This window comes from Typopeltis vanoorti, chromosome 4, assembly GCF_054136105.1.
Source record: "Typopeltis vanoorti isolate ZY-2024b chromosome 4, IOZ_Tvanoo_1.0, whole genome shotgun sequence".
In the NCBI taxonomy this organism is placed as follows: Eukaryota; Metazoa; Arthropoda; class Arachnida; order Uropygi; family Thelyphonidae; genus Typopeltis; species Typopeltis vanoorti.
Window position 1 is genome coordinate 73,932,865 of NC_143552.1, and position 23,426 is coordinate 73,956,290.

General features: G+C 33.6%; 1 protein-coding gene across 1 annotated transcript in view; it reads right to left on the bottom strand.

The window, feature by feature from the left end:
- The window catches only part of LOC150107417 (gamma-aminobutyric acid receptor subunit alpha-6-like), a 72,287-nt gene extending 49,709 nt beyond the window's left edge, over positions 1-22,578 (bottom strand). Inside the window, exons 1-2 of the mRNA XM_090391837.1 lie at positions 22,364-22,578; positions 19,322-19,431 (exon numbers count right to left, since the gene is read on the bottom strand). Coding sequence (XP_090247963.1) covers positions 19,322-19,431; positions 22,364-22,578 — 325 coding nt within the window. The remainder of the gene's footprint in view (positions 1-19,321; positions 19,432-22,363) is intronic.
- Between the last annotated feature and the right edge of the window lie 848 nt (positions 22,579-23,426).

Genomic DNA, 23,426 nt, shown 5'->3' on the forward strand with positions numbered 1-23,426 from the left:
TAAAGAGTTGCAGATTACATTCAGATACTGCATACTAAACTAAAGATAGAAATTCGGAGCAAACTATGCTCTTAGAGGATGTTAAGGAAATGCAGTAATCGCTACAGAATCCAGATCTTAGTTCGTTGAACTGTCAACTATTCGAGTTACTCAAAATGCGCGAAAGATTTAGCCGTAAAGGAGAAATATGAACATAATTTGTACAATTCATTATCTGCATGCATATGAAAGGTTTCGCACTGCTGTATCAAATGCTTTCAGAACCAGTCGAGTTATGTCGAGAAACGATCAGTTTGTGCTACATTCTCTATCTAACGTTAATGATAACATTGCTGATATTTGGAACTTTAATAGTTAAATCTTATAATCTCTAGACAAGAATTCTGAAAGTGTGTTCCCTTTAGAACCTAGGTACAAGAAATATCCATCACAAACAGATCATATGCAGAAATAAGTCATACGATATGCACTTTTTATTTTAAGAGTGCATTAAAATTATCCTTTATGTTTATTTTAGGAATTTAACTTTTTCAAGTATATAGGAACCTGAAATAAGGCAGTATAAAAGGAGAGTGCAGCGAATGCCCATTTTTACAGCTTGTGTAATTCTTAAAATAGGATTCTGATTTTTCGGTTGTCTTTTTTATAATTATCGATTCGGTACCGATGTAAAATACTTAGAGCAAGTAGCACAGTTTTTAAATAAAAGGGATAACACTTTTACTGCCACAGCGTGTTGTATTTCGTCAATCAACTGTTTATAATTTATATAAAAATAAATTTTGTATAATGAAGTACTGCTGTTTTACCTTGTAACCTCAAAGACAACTATTTCTACGTATATTGTGCCTATAGAGGGATGTTTATTAAAGCTATTCAGAGTATTCAGAATCGTTCCACTGATCTCCTGATGAGATCAAAGGCATGAGAAGAGGGAGACGGAATATCATTTTATTGTATTAGGACATCGTGATAACAGATATTAAAAATTAAACATTATTATTCATTGCATTTTATGTGCCCATTGTAAATAAGTCTGCTTACTAATAATAAGATAATTGTGGATATTTGTTTAGTTCCCGTTTATTAACTAAAGCATTTTAAGGCTATATATATATATATATATATATATATATAATTTTTCCTAATTAAACATTTTCCATTGGCGGAAAGCATAATAAATACATTTTCCTAAGACATTTCTCTCAAAAACGTAATTTTTATTTTTTTTCGTTCCTTTTTGGAATTTGTTCTTTATTTGGTCATCGATATAATGCCTACAAAACAGCTGTCACTTAAGTGTCGGCAGTTTCTTTAAATGGCCATAAAGACAAGCCATTTCAGCCAAGAGTCGCCTTATCGGCCATCCCAAAATAGATTGAAATCACTAAGACCTTTTACCGCTTCTAGTTATTAGAAGAACAACACCGCCATTATATTTCTTGCACTAATATTATGTCTACTGTTCAGTTGGCTGCAAACCGCAAACATAATTAACTTTTCTCTTGACTAATGTGATTCTGAATATATGGATTTTGATTTTTATTCAAGGTCAATCAGATAAAATAAAGAATATGTGCTGATTTTTTCTTTTTTAAATATAAAATAATCTTATATGAAACTTTTACATGTTCAAGTAATAATAATAATTTGCTTAGAAAGAAAAAAATATTTTTTGAAAATTTTGTATTTATTATTATACACCTGAAAAGATTGTGTAAGTTAGTTTTAGAAATAACTTTTATATTAGACAATTTTACGTATTACTATTCCATACTAAAATTCCCTGGCATACAGAAACAAAATATCTGGGTGTAATGCTCGACAAAAAGCCAACTTTCAACCAACACATCAAGTCTGTGCGCGCAAAGGCATCTAAAGCCATCGCTCAGCTCTACCCGCTAATAAATAGAAATAGCAACCTCAGCAACAGAATCAAATTGCAGCTATACCAGATGACGATTCGTCCTGTCATCACCTATGCCTCTCCAGCGTGGAGCCACACCTCTAATACTAACATTATCAAAATACAACGAGTACAGAACAAGTGCTTGAGAATGATTCTGAACGCCCCATGGTATGTTGGAAACAATCAACTTCATAGAGATACAAATATTCCTTATATTTTCTTCTCTTATAAGTTCTCCCTAAAGACGTCCATACACTCCAATGATCTAGTGCAGCTGTAGCATACGAGGCTACGGATATGTTTAAATATAAAAGACCAAAAACCATTATAACTTCCTGCAGCGAACGCATAATCTCCATGCCCATCCAGGACAAGAAAACTGCTCATAAATTCTACCCTCATTGTAACCGCAACAGATAGCGGGGGATATGAAAAACATCTTGCTTCACCCCTAAAGACATAAATGTCAATTGTCAATTTTGTGTAAAAATGTGATTTTACAGCTATTTAATGTGTAAATTATTATTGACAAAAATTATTGTCAAAATTGTTTATTTTTCAGTATCTGGAAGCTTTTTTCTTTACTGTACCGTGGTGTAAATGTTCCAGGTAAATTATTTCACATGTAGTCCAAAGAATTACATTATAAATGATCATTTAATATGTTGCTGATTTCCTAATCGTAGACTCTGTGGTTACATGTTTGACTTGTGACGTCAAAGAAATGTTTGGCCCTTACGTCAGAAACGCCTCTTATAACTTGCACAAGGAGCCAAGAGTCTTGAAATTTCTGAAATCACGCACATTGCAAAAATAAACACAAAAGAGCCAAAGTCTTGCGGTCGGATTATCAACTTCGTTTTGTAATGTTTTCGTGCTTTGAACTCGTAAACTCTCACGGCTTGAAGACCAACAGACAAGTTGACGCATGCTCATAACGCGAACATTGTTTATGTGCATGTTTTTTCCGACTTGAAAAAAATTTATCGTAATGATATAAATATCAAGCGGAATTATGACTGATTTTCTTTATATGAGACTTAAAACTTATAGAATTGAGACATTATATGGATTATGCAGAGACTGTATAAAAATAACAAGAGCATTGATGTTAGTTATAGGCAATAAAGGAAAAAATAATTCAATAAAACATTTAGTTGAGATTTCAGAATACAGGGGCGCTTTTAGTGCTGAATAAGGACTAAGAATTCTTCATTATTATCATTCTACTGAATTTCTCTCTCTCTCTCTCTCTCTCTCTCTCAAAAGAATTTAACTTCATATGATGGCTCCAAATGGTCTCGAGGCAATTCCTTTGCATTGTTGTTCCGTACGATATCAGTATTGTGGCTTGTAACAATTTACTTAATACTATTGCACAATTCTAATGTATTTTTATACCCAATAAGGCATTTTTTTACATTCTGACAGCGCTAGCTTTATCGTAATCAATGAGTCCAGGATTTCGATAATAAATTTCTATTAGTCACGTCAAGGCCACTGGCACAAAAGAGAAATGGTAGATTTTAGTATGGAGAAACTTAGTGAGTCACGGGAACTCATAGAGAGCTGAATTCATGAACTTTTAAAAAATGTTCCAGCCAAGAATCAGATGATGTGTTATTAGAGCAAGGAAGAAACTACTTGAGCTATGGAATTATGATTGTAAAAAAAATAAAATTGTAAAATTCTAGAATTTAATTATAGTTATAAGTTTATTATAATTTTATTTATCACAAGCCTAATTCTTAAACTTATAAATTCGGATTAATGAAATATTTAAAACCGCATAAAGGATAAAAATGTTAAATCCCATTTCGTCTTCCAATGGATTGTTAAGGCTTATGAAACTTGGCTTTGATAAAGCCTTCTACCCAGGATAAGCATAACAAGACATAACAGAAAAAAAATTGATACCCGATATATTGAACAATTATTTGTTGAATTTCGAAAGCTTTACATTTAGATTAATCACAATAATGAGTATGACGGAACTGAGATTGATCTTTCCCAATAATGTATCCGACCATCTTAGGGAACGTAGCCATTTACTGCCATGAAACTAGTACAAAACGAATCACGCGGATATCAAGCCCAAAACTTTCAGATTGTGCTGCATCATAACATTTTTCTAAATCAAGTTGAATATTAGATTTGAATTAAATTAATTGTCAGAGGGATTAAAAACAGGCAGAGTTGAAGCTCTCTGATAGCCAATCAATTAATAGTAAAAGAAATAAAAATTCACTTAGAAGCAAACCTTCTTCATGAATAATTTCTAGTTATTCGCATTTCTTGATATTAATGTATTTTTTTGTAGAAAAATCTAAAGAAATAAAGAAAACGTTATCTGAATCTAAGATTTCTCTAACTTTAAAATGCATGTCTTGCCAATATGAAATAAGAAAGAATACAGGCATTATTACACTTTTTTTTTCTCTTTCTAAGACTGTTGAAAGTGGCAAATGTCCAACTGAATTTGTCCCTATCGCTGTGGTAACCCTGTCATCATTAAAAGCTTTGTAATAGCTGACACGCCTTTCGATCTTGAAGAGTAAAAACCACTGCTAATAATTTATTATTTGAATTTACTAAAGATCGTATATACCCACTCACTATGATGCTCAGAGAAAGGTCGAGATTCTTATTTTAGAAATGACATTTCTATTGTGCCAATTGCGAATTTATAAAGGCTGAAAAAATACCTTTAATGACACCTGTATCTAAGACCTCACTTCGATATTTTTTTTCGTCTTCGTGGCATTTTAAAAGAAAAGCGCGTTGATATATTTAGAAAATACTTCACATAACATAAATTGCAAGTGCGATAACCACGTTCTTCTGATGAGTCAGTGACAACTTATTTCATTAATAACAATTAGATAATAAATATTTATTTTTAAAATGAATAATTAAAATCAGCGAAGATAACAGATTATTAGGGTGGATAGCATTGCTAATGAGGATCACTTTGAGATTCTACCCTAGCAATGATCTTTCAGAGCAAATGGAGAGAAGGCCAAGAAATTAATTTTGTTCTATTGATAAGCTGAAGTTTCATATTTTTTATAAGAAACGATAACATGATTTAGGAATTAACTTAGTTGTTAACCCAATAAAACAAAATAACATTGATGATATGAACCTTTCTTCGAAAGAAAATCTCTGACTTAGATACGTGTAAGTTTAAAAGGAATCGATATTTAATAATTATAATGGTAAAATGATAATAATAAGCATTTCTAAGTAATGTAATAAAATGTAACGATTATTTTCATAATACACTAATATAAATATTACTTTAGTCAATATTACATAAAAAGATACATTAATAACTTGTTATATTTCTATATGATATCACAGTATCATCCGCAAAAAAGGTGTCTTTGTGTCAAAAATTAGCATGTAACACTCAAGAAAGAACGGAAGATTACGGTGATAAAAAATTAAACTTTACCAAGATGTTATGATCCTTAGAGCTGAATTATGAATGACTAAAGCTTCGTATAAATTGAAGAAAGCGCTGTAGTTGAGAAGGTGATCTCTCGAAGAAATCTCTTCCTCTTTTTAACACCATTACAGACGAAATCTCTGCCATATTTTAATTTTTCATGACTCAAGTCCCACGCTAGCTCTTTTACAGCTTATCTTATAAATGGAACTAGAAAGTATTGATGAACATAGCTTCGGGATGTTTTTTTATTCTTTACAAAAAAGGTTCGCTTTCGTTATGTGTGAGTGTAATTCTTTATCTGTAGCGATTTATTTTTTAAGATAAAAGAACTGTGTTTAGTGATATGTGAATATCTGTACAAAAATTTGCTGGCATCTCTTTGTAGAGATACGAATTGCAGAAATCATTTTTATGTTAAAAAAAGTAAGTCGTCAGTGCTGAGCTGTTTGTTTATATATGGCGAATGTATATGGCTAAGTTTTTTGATTGTTTATGGTGGATTAACGACTATCATTCATTCATCGAAGCAGTGGTTGGTAAGCTTATATAATCTCCCGTTATCTTCATTCCTCATAATATAATTTGTTTTTTCTTTCAATCTCAAAAATCACCTATAATTCACACTTTAACAAACCTTGCAGTTTTCGTTTTAAAAGATGACGGGAGACAGAGAAAGGATCAGTTTCTATTGAGCCAGCTCATCCTCAACGGATATTTAAGAGGAATCGTGCAAAATTACTTTTTTCTATTCTTCCTCCACGGCCAAATGTTGGAATTCATTACCAGCGATTCCATTTCATTTCACTTAGTTACGACGATAACTTTCAACTCATTTAAATTCGTAACATCAGAGTGGCCTTAACACGTATTCTTACCATATTCAACTTTCTTCGTTCTCTAAAGGACAGGTCCTGTTTTCATTTATTTTTACTGTACCTGAAATTATAGCATTGTTACAGCTGTACCGCGAAGCACCTAAGGCTATAAAAATCTAGCCCGCTTGCCTGAGGATGAAAAACCAGAATTTCGGCAGGAGAAACCTTGCTACCTCCTTTTGAGACTAGCTAACTCACCATCAGTTGAAAAAATCCTTGATTGTTTGCTAGAAGAGTCTAACCCAGATCTTTCCACCTATAGGGATTCGTCACAACCGACTGAGCTATTGTGACTCTCTATTCAACACAGTTTTCTGTTCATATACAAATTGTATTCAGATTAGAAAAATGAAAGAAGAGCTAAACAATAGACTTGAAAGGTTTTGAAAATCGATAAAATTACTATTGAAGAAGATATAGAAGCGAAATAGATAAGTCATTTTGTTGTTTATGAAATAAACAAGTCAACAATAATTGATTATATTTTAAATAAACAATAATTATACAACCTTAAACTTAGTCATTCACTTCGATATAACTATGCTGTATGAAATAACCCAAATAATGTTTGATAATATAAGTATCAGAAAAAAGTACCAATACAAAAGAAACACGAAGATTCAAAGTATTCTTCTATCAAAGGAACAACTGACCGTGCATGCAATGCTAAACACACACACACACACACACATACACACACACACACACACACAATCAAGAAGCTCATCGTCAAGTAGCAAGTCAGTAGGGAATGTTGATTTTCCGGCGGAGAATTTGTCTCCTGGACAACCGTTAATACCAACGGCAAATCGCTTTACTTCGCTACGTTGCATACGATGACATCTTGACAAGGTGAAAAAAGGGAAACAGGTGGATAAGGAAGTGGCATCTAATGAAAAGCGGCATTTGCGATACCAATGTGTGTTAATGTCCTCTCTATTTATCTCTAATTTCTTTTCAGCAGAAGAATTCTGGTTTATTCCATTATTGCAATGTGTGAGAACACAGAGACGTCTAGCGAGACAAATGTTTACTAAATATTCAAGTGTTTTCTAAAAAATCAGTAAGTAAGTAAATAATTGCACTAATTTAATGTATGATGCCCAAAAATTTAGTTCCATTTTAAGAGTTTTTCTTCCAAAATATTAAAAGGAAAATAATCGAAGTCAAACTTAGGGGAAAATGCCTTGAAACGCATTAGTTAAATTTGAAGAGTTTCAAAGTCTATTAAATTCTCCCGTAAAAGTTGACTTCGAGAAAATAGCGCTTAATTAAATATCGACTTTAAATTTCCTCTTGTAAATAACAACAACGGAAGCACAATGCTTTCTTTCACGCGTACTCATGCGAGCGCGTGTATGTATTTCACATTGTCTGGAAATGTAAACGATTCTTGTAATCTTTTCACTAAACAAAACAGAAATGTAATCGCTTTTTTGCATGTTCATTTTCTTATATAAAATAACAGATGGTATTTCTTTTTCAAATAGAAAAATTAAGAGTTTGATAAAATAAAATTTTAAATATTAATTTTAAAGAAAAATTGGATTTTGAGATAACAGCTACATTTTAATTGTTTTATTTTATTGCAAATAATTTCAGTTTGTTTTAAGTAAAAAAAGTACGCTATTTAAATTATTATTTTTTAAAACACTATTTTTAAATAAGTATAACTTTTATCTAAAGGCTATAATTAAGTTGATACGTGTTAACCAACCAAACGCCATTGCATGCGTTTAAAGTTAATGGTATTAACACAAATAATATTCGAAAATATCTCCTTTAGTCTCTGTTTGAGAAGAGTGAAAGAATTCGCAGAATGTTGTTGACATGATGATCAGAAGGCTTACAGTCAGCATAATACGCATCGAAAAGAGGGCGCTGAAGCATATAAGTGATTGCAGAGAGGACCTGCAAATCACATCATTTTCTTGGATTGAAATGGATTATTCATGCTGTTTATCTACCGATATGTCAAACACTGCTGAAGGATGCGATGTCTGGTCTGATAATTCTTCTTTAACGTGACTTCAATTGTAGAAATTCGTCTTAGGATTCCTAATAAGTTTAAGTAAACTTCACGAAAGCGGTTATTTTAAAAATGTAAAACTACGCAACCGAATTTTATGCATTGATTTTTAATTGTCTACATATTTTAATTATATTTGTAATTAATATAAAATCGAAATCACATTCCTTCTTTTATTCCATTCGACTAAATTAAATCATCATAATATTGCCTTTGTTATCTGTCTCTCCTATGCAGATGTATGTCCTAGAAAGAGTTTAATTTTCTAGTTAATGTAGAAGTCTATTAATTATAAATTATTTAATTCCTAAGTTGAAGAAACTGGAGAGACCAGAGAAATTTCTGTCCGATTAACTTAGGATAACTTACTTCAATTAATGATGCCAAGGCGGTGAGGTCAGTGTAATATTAGACTGATAAAGTTCGAAAACAAGTGTATTTTATTTGTTTATGGCTTGTTCTGGGTTTTGTCTATTTTGCAGAAGGAGAAGAAGGTAATGAAGTTAAAACCGTCCGTTGTCGGATGAGACCAACTAACTCAGCTTTAGGCGAAAAGTCAATATAAAATTCCTCGCGTCCTAGGCAGGGTTCAAATTAAGGACTTCCTTGGATTCTGATTATAATTGTGTTCGTTAAATTTTTTCTTAAAATTAAAGAGTAAATAATGTGCACAGAATATCCTAATGCTACTACCCAAAACGAATGTTTATGAATTTGCATATAGCATATACTGGTTTTATTGAACTAAAAAGGCCTTGGAAGAAACATTTCCTGTTCTGGGAGGGGGGGAGGGATGTTCACAACGCATGAAAATTCACGCAAGTTGGTTCTCTTTCACGACAATGTAAATGCTATGATGTTATCTGTTACCGTTGGGTTACTATGACAACCACCATGAGTTTATGCACTGGTTTTTTAATTCTCTCTCTTTTTTTTTTTTTTTTTTCAAATTTCTTGGTACGTGATGCTTAACCAAGTACAAAACATTTTCACACTTTGCTGGTATGTTTTTTCGTCAAAATTAGTAGGAATAAACAATTCTTTGTCATCCCCTGGGCATTAGGAGCAGCTATGTTTATATAAGTAGGCAGCAGCTAACTGCTTTTATAGAAGCGCAAAGTAAGGCATAAGCAGAACAAGCCACAGGAATATACAGCGAATTTTAACGCATCGTAAAAAAGGACTTCTCAGAGTTCGAATAAATTTGGCCATTATAGACAAGAGAGCATAATTTTGTTTTTAATTAGAAGTGCACGCACATGAGCGTGCCTTGTGTGACGTTGCATTGATATTGTATCCAAAGAGACATTCGTGTCCGCGATTGTCGCCATAGTGTTCCCACCTCTCACCAGTTATAGATCCGCTTAAACCATCTGCACTACACCTGGCACGCATATCTTTACTCTGTTTGGAGTGAATGCATGCACCAACGCGAATAGACAGACAAGTCAGGTACCAATCCTATATACAAACGTACTGTTGACATGACGAAGCTCAGCCTAGTTTTTTTTTCTTTACTTTTTTTTGTTGAAAGAAAGCCAATAACTGTAAATAAACAAAGGCAGATAGGTAAAACTGGCGACCAATGCATTATTGATCTTTCCATTATTGTCAATTACAATCTCGACAGCGGTATAACAGTAACTGGAATTGTTGCCTTAAAAATGACAACAATCGAACAAACATTCAATTGTAGCAATTATCATACTGTTTCAACATATTCATTTCCGGCATTAAAATGGCAACAATTGAACAAATTTTCATTTGTTGCAGTTATCACAATCGCTTGACATTTCATTTCCGGTGTTAAAATGACAATAAGTGAACAAATTGTTTGTTTCAACCACTGACGATATTTTGGAATCTTTTATTTCTTTCCTAAATGGAAACAGCTGAAAAAAATCAGATGATGAATGATAATTAAGAAGAAGCACTTCAGTAAGCTGCTATATACAATTTCATGTGCCATAATGTTGAGTGATGCCTTTTTATTTTTCAGACCGTCAGAACTTAAGAAAAGGAATTTTTGCAGGGATTAATCAAGATTAATTATCTAGAATGTGTTGATTAGTGGACTGTCGCTTGAATTATTCAGGGAAAAAAGTGTGAGCGATTAGAATTGATTGAAGACTAATTGGAACCATCCACTCTTGTCACTAGGATTTAAGAAAAATTAGAATCCTTTAGAAGATTGTGGGGTTCGTTGCTATAGAAAAAGGTGAGAATATTGATCCCGGAACATATAAATAATATAGAAAGGTGATGCGAAGTGAAATTAAATGTCGAAAAAGGCTTTAAACATAAGACACCTCTTTCAGTTTTAATATAGTTTTATTTGATTTTTTTTTTATTTTGACTATAAATGAAAGATTTTCTTCAGATTGACAAGCATAACATTTTAATTATTTCTTGATTCACGAGTACGTTATATGGAATACCTGAGAGACTCTACTCCATAGGCGGATAACAGTTTTGACCACCAAGTGCAATGCACTTCGTAGTCAAAATGCACTGTGTGGTTTCGTTGCTGTCATGCACAGGGTCAAGGCTATTACTGTAGCCTTCTCTTCATAGTCTTCGATATACAGAACGTGGATGAATGTTAAGACAGTACTTTATATATTCATCTCTAATTGCGAGATATCAGCTGCCTCTTTAACATGAACAGATTTTGTAATGGTTAGAAATCAACTCATAAAAACTCGAAAACAATAAGGTGATAAACACTTGGAAACAGATGAATGTGCATTATATGTTCATCTCAACGAGAAACAAATTGTCGCGGATAGTTGATTGTTGCAAGGTCATCTAACATGTTGTTGGTAATTATTATTGTTATAAGTAATAACAACACATTGGTTGTTATTACGTAGCACTGTCCATTGTTTGAAATCCATGTTTAGCCTAAGGTCTCTTCAACAGTTCTTTTGTCCAAGTTCTCTTCAAAATATCTGTTGAAGAGAACTTGAACAAAAGTTGTCTTGAACATTAGATATTCGATTATCAATTGGATTATTCAAAAATATTATAGATGCTAATTTTGGACCTAACCAATATACTAGGGAAATAGGAGTATAATTTAATTCATAATAGAATGTCCAGTGAACAAGGAAACAAGCTGTAATATAATTTAACATTATTAATTGCAATTAGAAAGGGGGGGGATTTATCTTACAATCCTGATTTGAATTAAACAAGAATCAAATGAGTGATGTATTCCTATGAAGAACCCTCAGGGTGTAATGAAGACTGAACTATAAAAGTTATAATTGACTGACACAACTCATCCTTTTGGTGTGGTGCGTACATATTCGCGAGATAAAGTGTAGGTGAAAGAAAATGAACGGGGGGGCAGGGGGTTCGGGACACGGAGCTTTGAATGTTAAGGAGAAAATAATAATAAAGAAGAAATAAGAAGGGAAGCAAACAGTGTAGGGACGAAAGAAATGAGACCATGGGCAACAAATAAGAAAGAAATGAGAGCTTGGTAAGGGAATTGAAAAGAATAAGAATTTATTTATTACAACACCTGCCTGAAGTGCAAAGAAAAATGAATATATCCGAAGACAAAGCAGTAACAGAAATTCATATGAGAATATGGTGAAACAAGATCAGTAAATATAAAGATGGAATGAGAATAAGGTAAACATGATGATGACTCACAATGAGGATCAGATGATGACTGATGATAAAGAAAAAATTATGAAGACAACTCAAGAAACAATGACTCTAAATCAAAGATACGAAATTTCTTGGTGAGATTAGGTGATGTTAATGGAATTTGGAAAGCAGACTAAAGAAGTCCAAAAAACGTAACAGACGCTAAGTGTATTTCATCATTTACAGAACGTTCACTCTTTTGGAGAACGTTCTAATACAGCTTAAAGCGAAGAGATTACTTTTCAACATACATAGAGAGCATAACAACGAACACTATCAATATTACTTTGCATTATTAGGGAGAATTCAACATGATTGCAAAATATGGAACCTTATACACTGGTAGACAGCTACCCTGGAGAAATGTGTAGACGTCTTCTATGAACGTTGTTATAATATTTCTTTAATGAGACTTTTAACCAGTGAAAAGTTGTGAATCTGTATATAGTGCATTAGTAGTGAAGGTGGGCCAAAATATTTTTATTTCTTTTATTTTAATTATTTATTTTTACATAATCTAAAAACTTTTCTCTAGAGATTAAGCAACTTCAGTCCTCTGTCAGGCAGAGTTGCGGTATGACACCGGGCAATGAAATTCATCTCCCACCTAAAGATTACCACAAACATCCATACTTGCAGCGGTATCGAACCAGCAACCTAATGATTGTAGAACAAGTATGCTAACTACTCGGAAAACCTGACCGGCAAACAGCTATATATACATTTACTGTATGTGCTATTTTTAGAGTGTGGTATGAAGTCTTGATAACTGAAACCAAGTGAAATTGTTGATAAGCGTTTCCTCCAAGTGAAAAAAGATCATGTACATTATTAACGTGATACAAAAAACTGTTTTGAGTGAGATGTCCGAGTAGGGAAAAAGTATCATTATAATCATTCAGACTTCAAGACCAAACATGACTGGGTCTTAAACTATATGCAGACTACATGTGGGTTTTCCGTTATTGTTAAAAGGAAATTATCAGGATTCCATGTACACTGCTTAGAAAGAAGTCAAGGGCATCCCATGGACAAAGTACATCGTGCCCTGTTACGAGTCACGTGTTTGTAGCCGGTATAAATTGGAGGAATATGATGCTCCCAAATCGGTGCAACTGTGTCCTGGTGAAATGGGTGCGAAAAGGCACCTGAAGGACTTTGAAAGGAGCGTCGTAATAGGACACCATGCCATATTGCAGGCCTCTTCATTCGGCAGATTATTGACAAATTGGGCCATCTCAGGTCAACAATCAGTGATACCATACTGAGGTGGAAATTCAAGGAGTCAACTGCAAGTGCTACTCGCAGTGGACGACTCATCACACTCACCGAACGTGACCGTAGGATGCTACAAAGGATAATATGCAAAAACTACCATTCGTCGACCGAGACATATTGAATGCGGAGTTTCGGGAACACGAATCTGCACAAAATATTCAGAACCGACGCTCATAACATTGGTTTCCATGGTACGGTAGCAATACGCAACTAACCGTCTCTTACCAGAGTGAGTACCCCTCAACTATGAAATTAAGAGGTCGTGTGATGTTATGGCCCCCCATGTTTCCTTGTTTGGCATCGGACCTCTGTTTTTGGTGTCGCGAACATTGAACTCTGAGAGGTATCTAAACATTCTTGACAATGCAATGCTTCCTACTTTGTGGCGTTTCTTGGAAACTGACCACTGCTTCTTTCAGCAGGACAATGAACCCTGTCATAAGTCTGATGCTGTAACTGCGTGGTTTGTGGACATGATATTATATGAAATTAAAACTACGTAATTACTCATCGAAAAATAATAATTAATTTTTAAATTTCTTTTTAATTTAAAAATTAATTCTTAGTCGTATTTTATTTACCAACAAATTCTTAATAAAATTCTAATTTGAAAGAAGTTTTCCTAAGAGAAAAAGTTTACAACAGTCACATGGAGGATATTTTCAATGAATAGGAGGGTATTTCACAATGAGTAAGCGAGTTTTGATAAACAGACCATTTGGTAAGAATGCATAGGATTACTAACCAGAGTGACGTTTCCATGCAGGATGTGCAATTTCACTATCGTTTTCATCCTGTGACAAAACTGAAGATAATTTGAAATATATATTTAAAAACGATAGTTTTCTGTGGTTCAGAACTGGTAATGATACATTCTTCGAAGAACGATGGAAATTTGAATATCTGAATAATAAAATATTCTATGTGCAGTTGAAAAGAAAAAAAAAGAAAAGTTGATTTTGATGAGAAGAAATCTGAAGAAGAATAGCGTAAGATGAAGATCGAAATACAGAAACTGAAGAGAACAAAGAAGACGACTCGAAGAAGAGAAGGATTTTAATGAAAAACAAATTATTTATATTGTGAAAAAACAAAGAAAAATGACGCTATTGCTCAAATACACGGTTCTGTTCATTGTGCATGCGGATTGATTTGAATTCACAAGCAATATAACTCACAGGATAGCCTCTGAAATAAGTCCATCTAGTGTAACTGTCCTTTGCCCAACGTTTCTGCCGATGAAGTAAACATTTATCGAAATCCATTCCAGTGGCTTTAACATAATTTAATTTGTGATCTTCCAAAATATTTGGGCTTCATGAATTAAAAAAAAAAATAGTCGCACCCAGTGAAGGGAATATTACTGAAAAACTATCAATTTGAAATTTATTGAACACATGGAAATATACACAGCTATTCTATTTTTAATATTTTGTTTTCTTAGAAAGGTTACGACTATTATAATTTTTTGCAGGTTGATGACTTTTTTAATTTTAACGTTAACCTATGCTGAAAGAATTATGACATCGGAGAATTTTAATACTCTTTCATTTCTCAAGCCTCCGTATGCCGTTATTCAGTCTTTTTGCCATAAATACTGATGCTGCTCTGACGGATAGACTTTTTAATAAATGTTGATGAACGAACACACATATTTTGGTCTATTCTTCAAACTTTCAATCATGCGATGTTGGTCTCGTCATGAATCGAATTCTGTAAGATTGAAATACAGAATCTGTGCTATTTAGCCTAACGTCAGTACTTTAATTTCCTGAATTATAAACTAAATATTTTCAATTTAGTTAGAAGGAGCAGGGTTCGAATCTATTTTGGAACAGAGAAACATAAGAGTCTTAATTCTTAATTACAGGCCAGTTAGCTCGTCTCATATAGGGCTGTAGGGTTTTTTTTTCTCCCAAAATCTTGAGTTTGTCGTTCCGCTAAACAGGAAAACAGCCACAAACACAAAAGAATTAACCGTCAAAATATCTTGGCTTCCTCCCTTATATACATCTGCCGTGCTTCTTAAACCAAATTACTTGATAATCACCAGGTGGAGCATCAACACACTATAATACGACTTAACATATGGGAAAAAATAAAAAAAAGTAAATAAAATCTGTTAATGTTTTCCTGCTGCGTTCATATCTAAGAATATTCATTTGATATGAAGACTATGTATGGTGATACGACACCTCATTTCCCAGCTATCTGACGGTCTACTATCCAGTCATGTCGGCCTCTGCGCCCCTCAGGACAATCAAATTTGCTTTCTAACTGTAGCTCTGAAATTCCTTTCGCTAGTTTATGGGGAGATTCCTTAATGAGCAACAACTATTACACTACAGGGATTCTCGATTTTCTTCCGATTACACTGACCTGGAATTCTGTTAACTCTAAACTTCACCCTTTTTTATGGCAAAAGGAAAGGAGAATTAAAGACGGGTTTGAAGACTTGCAGATAGCATTCTTTAAGAAACACATCAGCGGTGAGACCTTTTCAAAGGAGAGCAACACAAGGAATGAATGAAGAGGAAGAAAATTTTCTGATGGAAGTTTGGAGTTGAACTCTAGGAGAGGGGAATGGCTACCGCACGTGTTTTAATATATTTAGAAGAGAAGTGAGGAAAACTATCAATGCCATTTCTGCTAAACATATGCATGAATATATTTGTGGAAACTGTAAACAGCCGAAACTTAACGTCTGTATGATAGAATGGGATCTAGATTAGCGACACACGGGTCAATTATCAACCTAATTGCTTTCATCTATACTGAATCAAGTATTTTAGGAAGCGCTTATGGTAACTATTAGAAATATGAGAATAGTATTCAATGGTAGGACGAATTTCTGATTTTCACGCAGTTAAGAGCTATTCAAAATTAATCGGTAAGCGAAACACAAAGTCCGATTTTTTTGGATATTGAAGATGCATTGTTTGTAATATGCTTATGACAAAAGAGATTTAAGGCCAGAATAATATCAGGAAGAGAAATTTCGCCTTTCCTAAAGATTTGGGTGTTGTCAAAAATAACACTTGAAGAAAACGTTTTTTTTTTTTGATGAAATGAAGTGAAACAGGATTGTGTTTAGTGATTTGTGTAGTATAAGGCTTTTCAAATGAGACAGGAATATGGTGTATATCATTGGAAAATTGCGCTGAACTTGCAGTTCACTGAAGAAGGTCATTGAAGGACTTCATGAGACAACAATTTGTTAAGCCGATAAGCCGAAATTTGAAACAAAATTTGTCATGTTCTTATGTCACGTCTTCATTGTTTTGAAACGTCCAACAGTGTGTTTGCTTTCATGAGACAACAATTTTATCGTTTCAGGATTACAACAATCAAACTCATTGTAGACCATTAGAACAGTACGTGTTAGTATTCATTACTGAAATTAGCATAGCGCGCATGTCATGACTGATTATATAGTAAATATTTTATTTTCATTTCGTGATTTTGAATAATTAAAGTGAGGTTCATAAAGAACCGGCCTACCAGCCCGGAACTCGGAGGATTGGGTGCAGTAGGCGTCAGGGGGGGGGGGCAAAGCCCACCTAGTATATATATATATATATATATATATATATATAAAAACAAGAGAGCCTTGTGGAACACTGGCATTAGTTTCGAGGCTTAAGATAAAATATCCATCCATCATTACTGGTAATGTTCGTTCGGTCAGAAATCTAGAAACACAAATACAAAAGTCAGAAGATAGATCATATGACGGAAGATTACTTAATAGGCTTTTATACCAAAAGGATGAAATGTCTTACATATGTCAAGAGCAACCACTTGAAATTTCTCTACCTTTTCCGTGGCATTGTTCGGATGTTCGTAACGTAAGAAACAAAAAAGAACATCCCGTTTTGATTGACAGTGAAATCCATATTGGTGATCGTTTATTGGTTGTGAGAATTCAACGTAGCTTAAAAGATTACTTTTAATGGTTCTGAAGTGAGATTTGTTATACTTCTTATGAATCATCCTTCAGTTCTTCTTTGGGTTGAGTATGGGCTAATTTCCAGGTTGCAGGATGCATACCATTAAAGAAGGAGAGAGTAAAAGCCGACACATAATAGAAGTCAACTTTAGAGCCCAAACCTTCAGAATGTTAGCAATTTCATAGGAACCAAGCGGCATTTTAGCATCAAGCTTAAACTTATATTTGATCACTTTCTTTAGAAAAATAAAAAAGAACATTGAATGGTGTTTGTTAGGAATGGAATGAGTAGATTTACAAGAACCAACTATGCAAGAATTACAGGAAATATAAGAAACCAGAAGTGTTTTTATTTGTTATTGTTTGTTTGTAAATAACGATGCAAGTGCAAAAGTGGACTCACTATTGGAGAAAAGTCGGCCAGTAGCTTTTTCATAAAAACCAGATGGATGTGCTGAAATCAGATGGTCAATTAACCGGTCTCATACGGAGGTAGAAGTCTTTTCTCCTGAAAACTCGAGTTTTTTGTCCCTCAAAACAGGAAAATCCGTCCCGGAGACATACAGAACGACATTCATAAATATTTTCCCTTAAAGGATGGAGCAGAGGAGTGACGTGCCGGCCGCATTAAATCGTCCTGATCCCTAATTAGTGTACTCTAACCTTCCTAAGGGACTGATGGACTGAAGAAGAAGGTTTTTCTCTACTAAATATTAGAAAAAAAATCTTGGGTACTTCTTGCCTAACCGCAGATCTTAATGAAGAGAAGATGGATGCAAAATAACATACAACGACTACGTCACTGTAATCAATCAAATATAATCAAGGCCGAATTATTATCTCACATGAATCTACCTGTCGTGAATATAAAATATTCACATCAGATAAATTTTTGCACAACTTAGAATTTCCATACTATTTTAATGCACAATTTTTTATTCATGAAATAATAAAAGTTACTTATTATAAAAATATATAATCAGTACTTTACATTCATGAAATTATATGTTATGGATGCGAAGCATTGATTATATTTTTGACATTAATGACGGTAGGAAAAAACACAGAAGTAGATGTATTACTACGTGCTTTTACTTTTTTTTAAAGTTACTTCCTCATGACTTCAAGCTCTGATGTCATCCAGAACAATGTCCTTTGTCTGGAGAAATTTAACAAAAGCGATATTACATAATCATATTTTTAAAAATTTTCTCTGTAATAATAACCCTACGTCATTTACTTCTTTAAGAGAGATTTTAAGATACTTAAGACATTTAAATAAGACTAAGAGAACTGAGATTTTTTGTCTATAATTGATACAATTCTTATTTCACTGAGCAGCAGCTGCTTGTTATAGATTTAGTGAAGTATCTGTTTAATATATGCTGTCTCGATGACGTTTGATGACGCCATGGTGACATCATCATGTATCCACTGTTAAAATCTCTACGGAAAGCTGTCTTCAGAACTTGCTCGCTTTGGAATAAAATAGAAGTCTAAAGATCGCTTCGTGATGAAACCGCAAGGGATTTTAAGATGATTTCAGTAATTTATTTTTGTTTTTTTTGAATTAATTAAAACTCAATTCAAGACATTTTGCTTTATTTTTTATTGGCAATAAGCCACTCAGTTATAAATAGCATCTACTTTACATTGCGCTTCGTGATTCAAACCAATTATCATTATTGGAATTATTCATTTTTTAAAATAATATTAAAGTAAGTCACTCATAAGTATTATAATTTTAGCATTCTACTTTGGAATTTAGAAGAATAGAAAACGTTACTCTGAAAGAACAGTGGAAGAGATTCTCTATTTGATTTTCCTAATTATTATTAATGTCGGATTCAGTTTAATTTTCTCCATATTTCAGAATTTTTTAAAGCTATAGCATTTAAAATTTTATTTTTAACTTTATTATTTAAATTACCTAAAAGAAGTTAAGAAAATAATTTATGATGGACTTTGTGAAAGCGTTTCAGGACAACATAGAATTCTTATTGATTGCATTCTTCTGTAACATAAATATAAAATATAATAACAAATAACAGCCAATAACATATTTGAACATTCGTGATGTCATGTTAATATATTAAACGTACGGATGGAGCAATAATTAAAATGGAGAAAAGATAACCCCAATTTCGATCATCTTGAAGAATCTTACCTCCAAATTCAGGCCTAAGTTGACGATCATAATTTTCCTCCGATAATAGGCTATCCAGCAAATAGGAAGTGTTTGATAACATCTCGTTCATTGTTAATTGACCGTCAGCTCTGTAATAAATGAAAACAAATACCTAGCACTTAAATAAAAAGAAATTGAGAAAAAAATAATGAATTATTTATTTATTTATTTATTTATTTAATAATTTTGTTATATTTTGATCGAGTGTGCAAAATTCGAATTTCCACAAATAGCCTATTTTATTAATAAAAGCGATTTTTAAAAATAAAAAAAACACTTCTATTCCTTAACCTATTAATTCACTTTCAACATTTTTAAGATAAAAGCAAAGTCAAACCTCAGCATTTTATGAAGTTGATTCGTATTGACTTTAAGTTTGGAATTGGAAATAAAAATGGTGAAACGGAATTAATAGACGAATATGCACATTTCAGATAACGATGATGCTTATGAACCTTGAATTAATTGTATTAGCAGTTGGCTAGTGATACTTATGTTAGATATCCTTCATATCTATCGTAGAAAACGGTTGACTGAATTTTTTAAATTTACGACTACTACGCTGTTATTTGTTGTTGATATTGTTTTTTTCTGAGCGTGCATGCGCCAGCGATGGCTATGCTAGTGCAGTGGACTAACACAGGATGTAAACCATCCCATTTGCTCGGATTCGAACAGCGAGGAGCTTGGTAAGATATCAGAGATACTGTATTTCTGTTGAATGTGAGATTGGGATGAAAAGATGCACAATGTCGTATTAATATTTTATTATAGCAATAACAGATTAATACATAGGGATTACCTGCTATTTTCAGATAGACAAGATCTAGGTTAGATTGTACATATGCAGATTTTTCAACTGTGCTGCATACTGGTTACGGAATACTTCATTAATTACCATAAGTTTTATCCTTCATCACATTTTAGCAATCACATTGAAATGTTAACTGAAAGCTCCGGCTTTAGAAAACACATATAAATGATCTATCTATCTATCTCTCCCTTCCGTCTGTTACAGACGGGTTGGGTCTCCTCCTAATGAGGAGTCACGGCGAAACAATGCAGCCTGCACGCCACTCCTCTGCTGCATCCCTAATGGAGATATTCATGACTGTAGTCCGTGTGTGCCTGCTTAGCCGGTTTGCCTGCTTGCGGGATGAAAAACCCCCAATTAAACTGGAGGAAAAACCTTACTGCCCTCGCCCAAACCGGTTAACTTGGCTATGGTTGAGGAAAATCCTTCAGCTTCTCACGTCTCCAACGGGAATCGAACCTAGGACACTCCTTCGCCAGGCATATGGTTGAGAAGTGCATAGCCACTAGGATAACCACGAGGACATATAAATGATAGATTATTAGAAATAAGAAACAATTTTGGATTTTTGAGTATTTGTTAATTTTGTAAATTGTCACCGTGTTAAATGTAACGTTAGCTGGTGTTATACAGAGGTAGCAAGGTTTTTCTACCCTTTTTAATTCTCACGAACACAATAAATTAACATAATTTATTCGGTCTTTAGCTACTTAATTTCCAATTTATTTATTAAAAAGTGCAATCATATTTTGGTTGTTATATTTCAATCATTTCTGGGACAAAATCAAATCTAAAAAGCAATAACGTTCTTTTTCACTTTGGATCTAAACCTATAGTATGTTAGTAGTTGTGGAAACTACTAATGTCTATGAATTAGATAAATTAGACACCACACGTGAACGCTCTTTTTAAACTACTTCACACTACCATCCCGTTAATAAGTAGGTTGATGGCTTGAATTCTCTCACATTTTACCTGTCGCAAAACCTGGTGATGAAATTCAACTATCACGGAAAGACTTTCGCAAACATTCTTGTTATACCGGAATTTCGTGGATAAGCGACATTTAATAAGTGCCATAAGTGACCTATAATAAAATAGATAACACTGATAATCAGATGATTGCATACATTTTTCTTTGAAATACGTCACTTAAAATCTACTTTCTGACCCACAAGGACTTTTCGTTTATCAACAGTTCGCAATAATGTATCCCATTTATCTAATTTTCTCCCTGAAAACATATATGTAGATTTTATAAAGCCTACTTTGATAACATCGCAGTAGTAGTATTATTATTATTTTATAATACACTGAACTGAACAACGTAGGATGATTATTTTAGATTTTATTGAGCGTGACAATAGAAACCCTTCAGCTGCAAATTCAAAGTTCTGTTCTATATTGGTTGCCAAACGTTTCTTCTGTGGCGACACAACTTGATGAAAAAAAAAATAGAGTAAAATCAGTGTTTAAGTATAAAATGTTATTACAATTACAGTAAATAATATTTCTTTTAAAAAATTAAATTAGTTAATAATCTCTCTCTCTCTCTCGTCGCCCTCCCAAGATCCATTTCATTCATTTCCTTGTAGAATTTCTCTTATTGACTTGAGTTTTTTTCTGTAGACATTTTCATGGACTGTTTTATGGCGAACGTCCTACAATAATTTGTTTTCTGATTAAAACCTGTAAAATCAGGAGCAGCTGATCCACCTGCAGTTCAGCTTCAAACGTACATTTTTAGAACAGCATTCCTCATCATGTTTATTTCAAGTACTACTTTCCTCAAATTTCAGAAACATATTAAGAGGATCCTCTTTTAATCTTAGCATTTTTTTTCTTTCTTTCTTTCTTTTTTTTTTTTTTTTTGTAAAATCAATTTAGTGCGTTCCAGTGTTCTGATTAGTATTGAATCAAACATACTGATTTCCGTAAAGTACTTTGATAAATAAGATGTCTTTATACGTATATATACATTGAATGGTTAGTTTGTTAATATTATATTCACTGAAAGAGTGTCAGACCAATGATGAATTCTGACATTTCCATAAGATTCGCTGATGGATAGTCTCTGTCAGTAACACATCGTTCATGCTGGATATCAATCCAAAAATGGGATTGATATCCAGCATGAAGTTGGGTGGGATAGGGATGGGGATGGGGATGGGAAATAATGTCTCTGTAATCATTTCTAGACTACTTACCTTGTGACATGGGTCATTATCCTGCTGAAAACGTTCATTACGTAGAAGATTAAAGGACAACATGTATGGATATTATCAGTAAAGTAAGTATATGCCATTTTAATCCATGCAGTTCCATGAAACATGTCCCAAATCATCACTGCTTTCCCTCTATTATGCCTTGCACTATTGCGACTAAGCATGATGACACCATGACTTTGTGTTGTTGTCGCCATACCGTTGTGGATTTCCATCAGCATGAGAACAGAAACCTGAATTTTATGCCTTACGACTTTCTTTCAGTTTTCTATAACCGAAGCTGATGTTTCTTTACCCATCTTAGCCGCAGATTGTTTTGTAGCATAGATAAACTATACTAACAGGACATGCACACCCTTTTCTGACTGAGCCATAACGGCCGATCACCATCATAAGAGTACCTTGAGGGTACTTCTTCACAATCTCTACTTATACTTGCATAGTCATTTGATCAATTATTGCACACTTTACGTAAGGGACTTTACGATCATGTAAATCCTTCGTCTTCCGACTTGATGCTTTCTTCTTTCAAGTCATTCTCCGTATATCCGAGACTGCATTGCACACGACTCAAGCATGCCAGTTAACTGTTCCGTTATCTCCCTTACAGGGTCTGTTTTTTGTCCCTTTATCTCCTTTTATCTCCTTGAAAGGGAGATAAAAGCCTAGAGTCCAACTACTGACGAATTGAGGTCACCTCAGTCGTCTCGAAAATAATGGAATGGAGAAAATTATCAACAGTCACCTTCTTGAGGAACATCAGTATGGATTCCGCCGACATAGATCGACAACCGACCTCTTAACTTATATCACTCTCCACTGGACACATGGAAATGTTCTGAGAAACTTGCACTGTTGCCTTTCCATGTGTCTGGTGGTGGGTGATGTAGTTTAAGAGATCAGCCGTCGGTCTTGCTTTCAGCAACCAGACCTGCTTAGCAAATTAATTTCCTGCCACCCACTGTAATTGGATAGCTAGCTTTCTCTATGGTTGTTCACTGCGTGTCATGGAGGATGGCACTCTCTCTCTCTCTCTCTTTCTCTC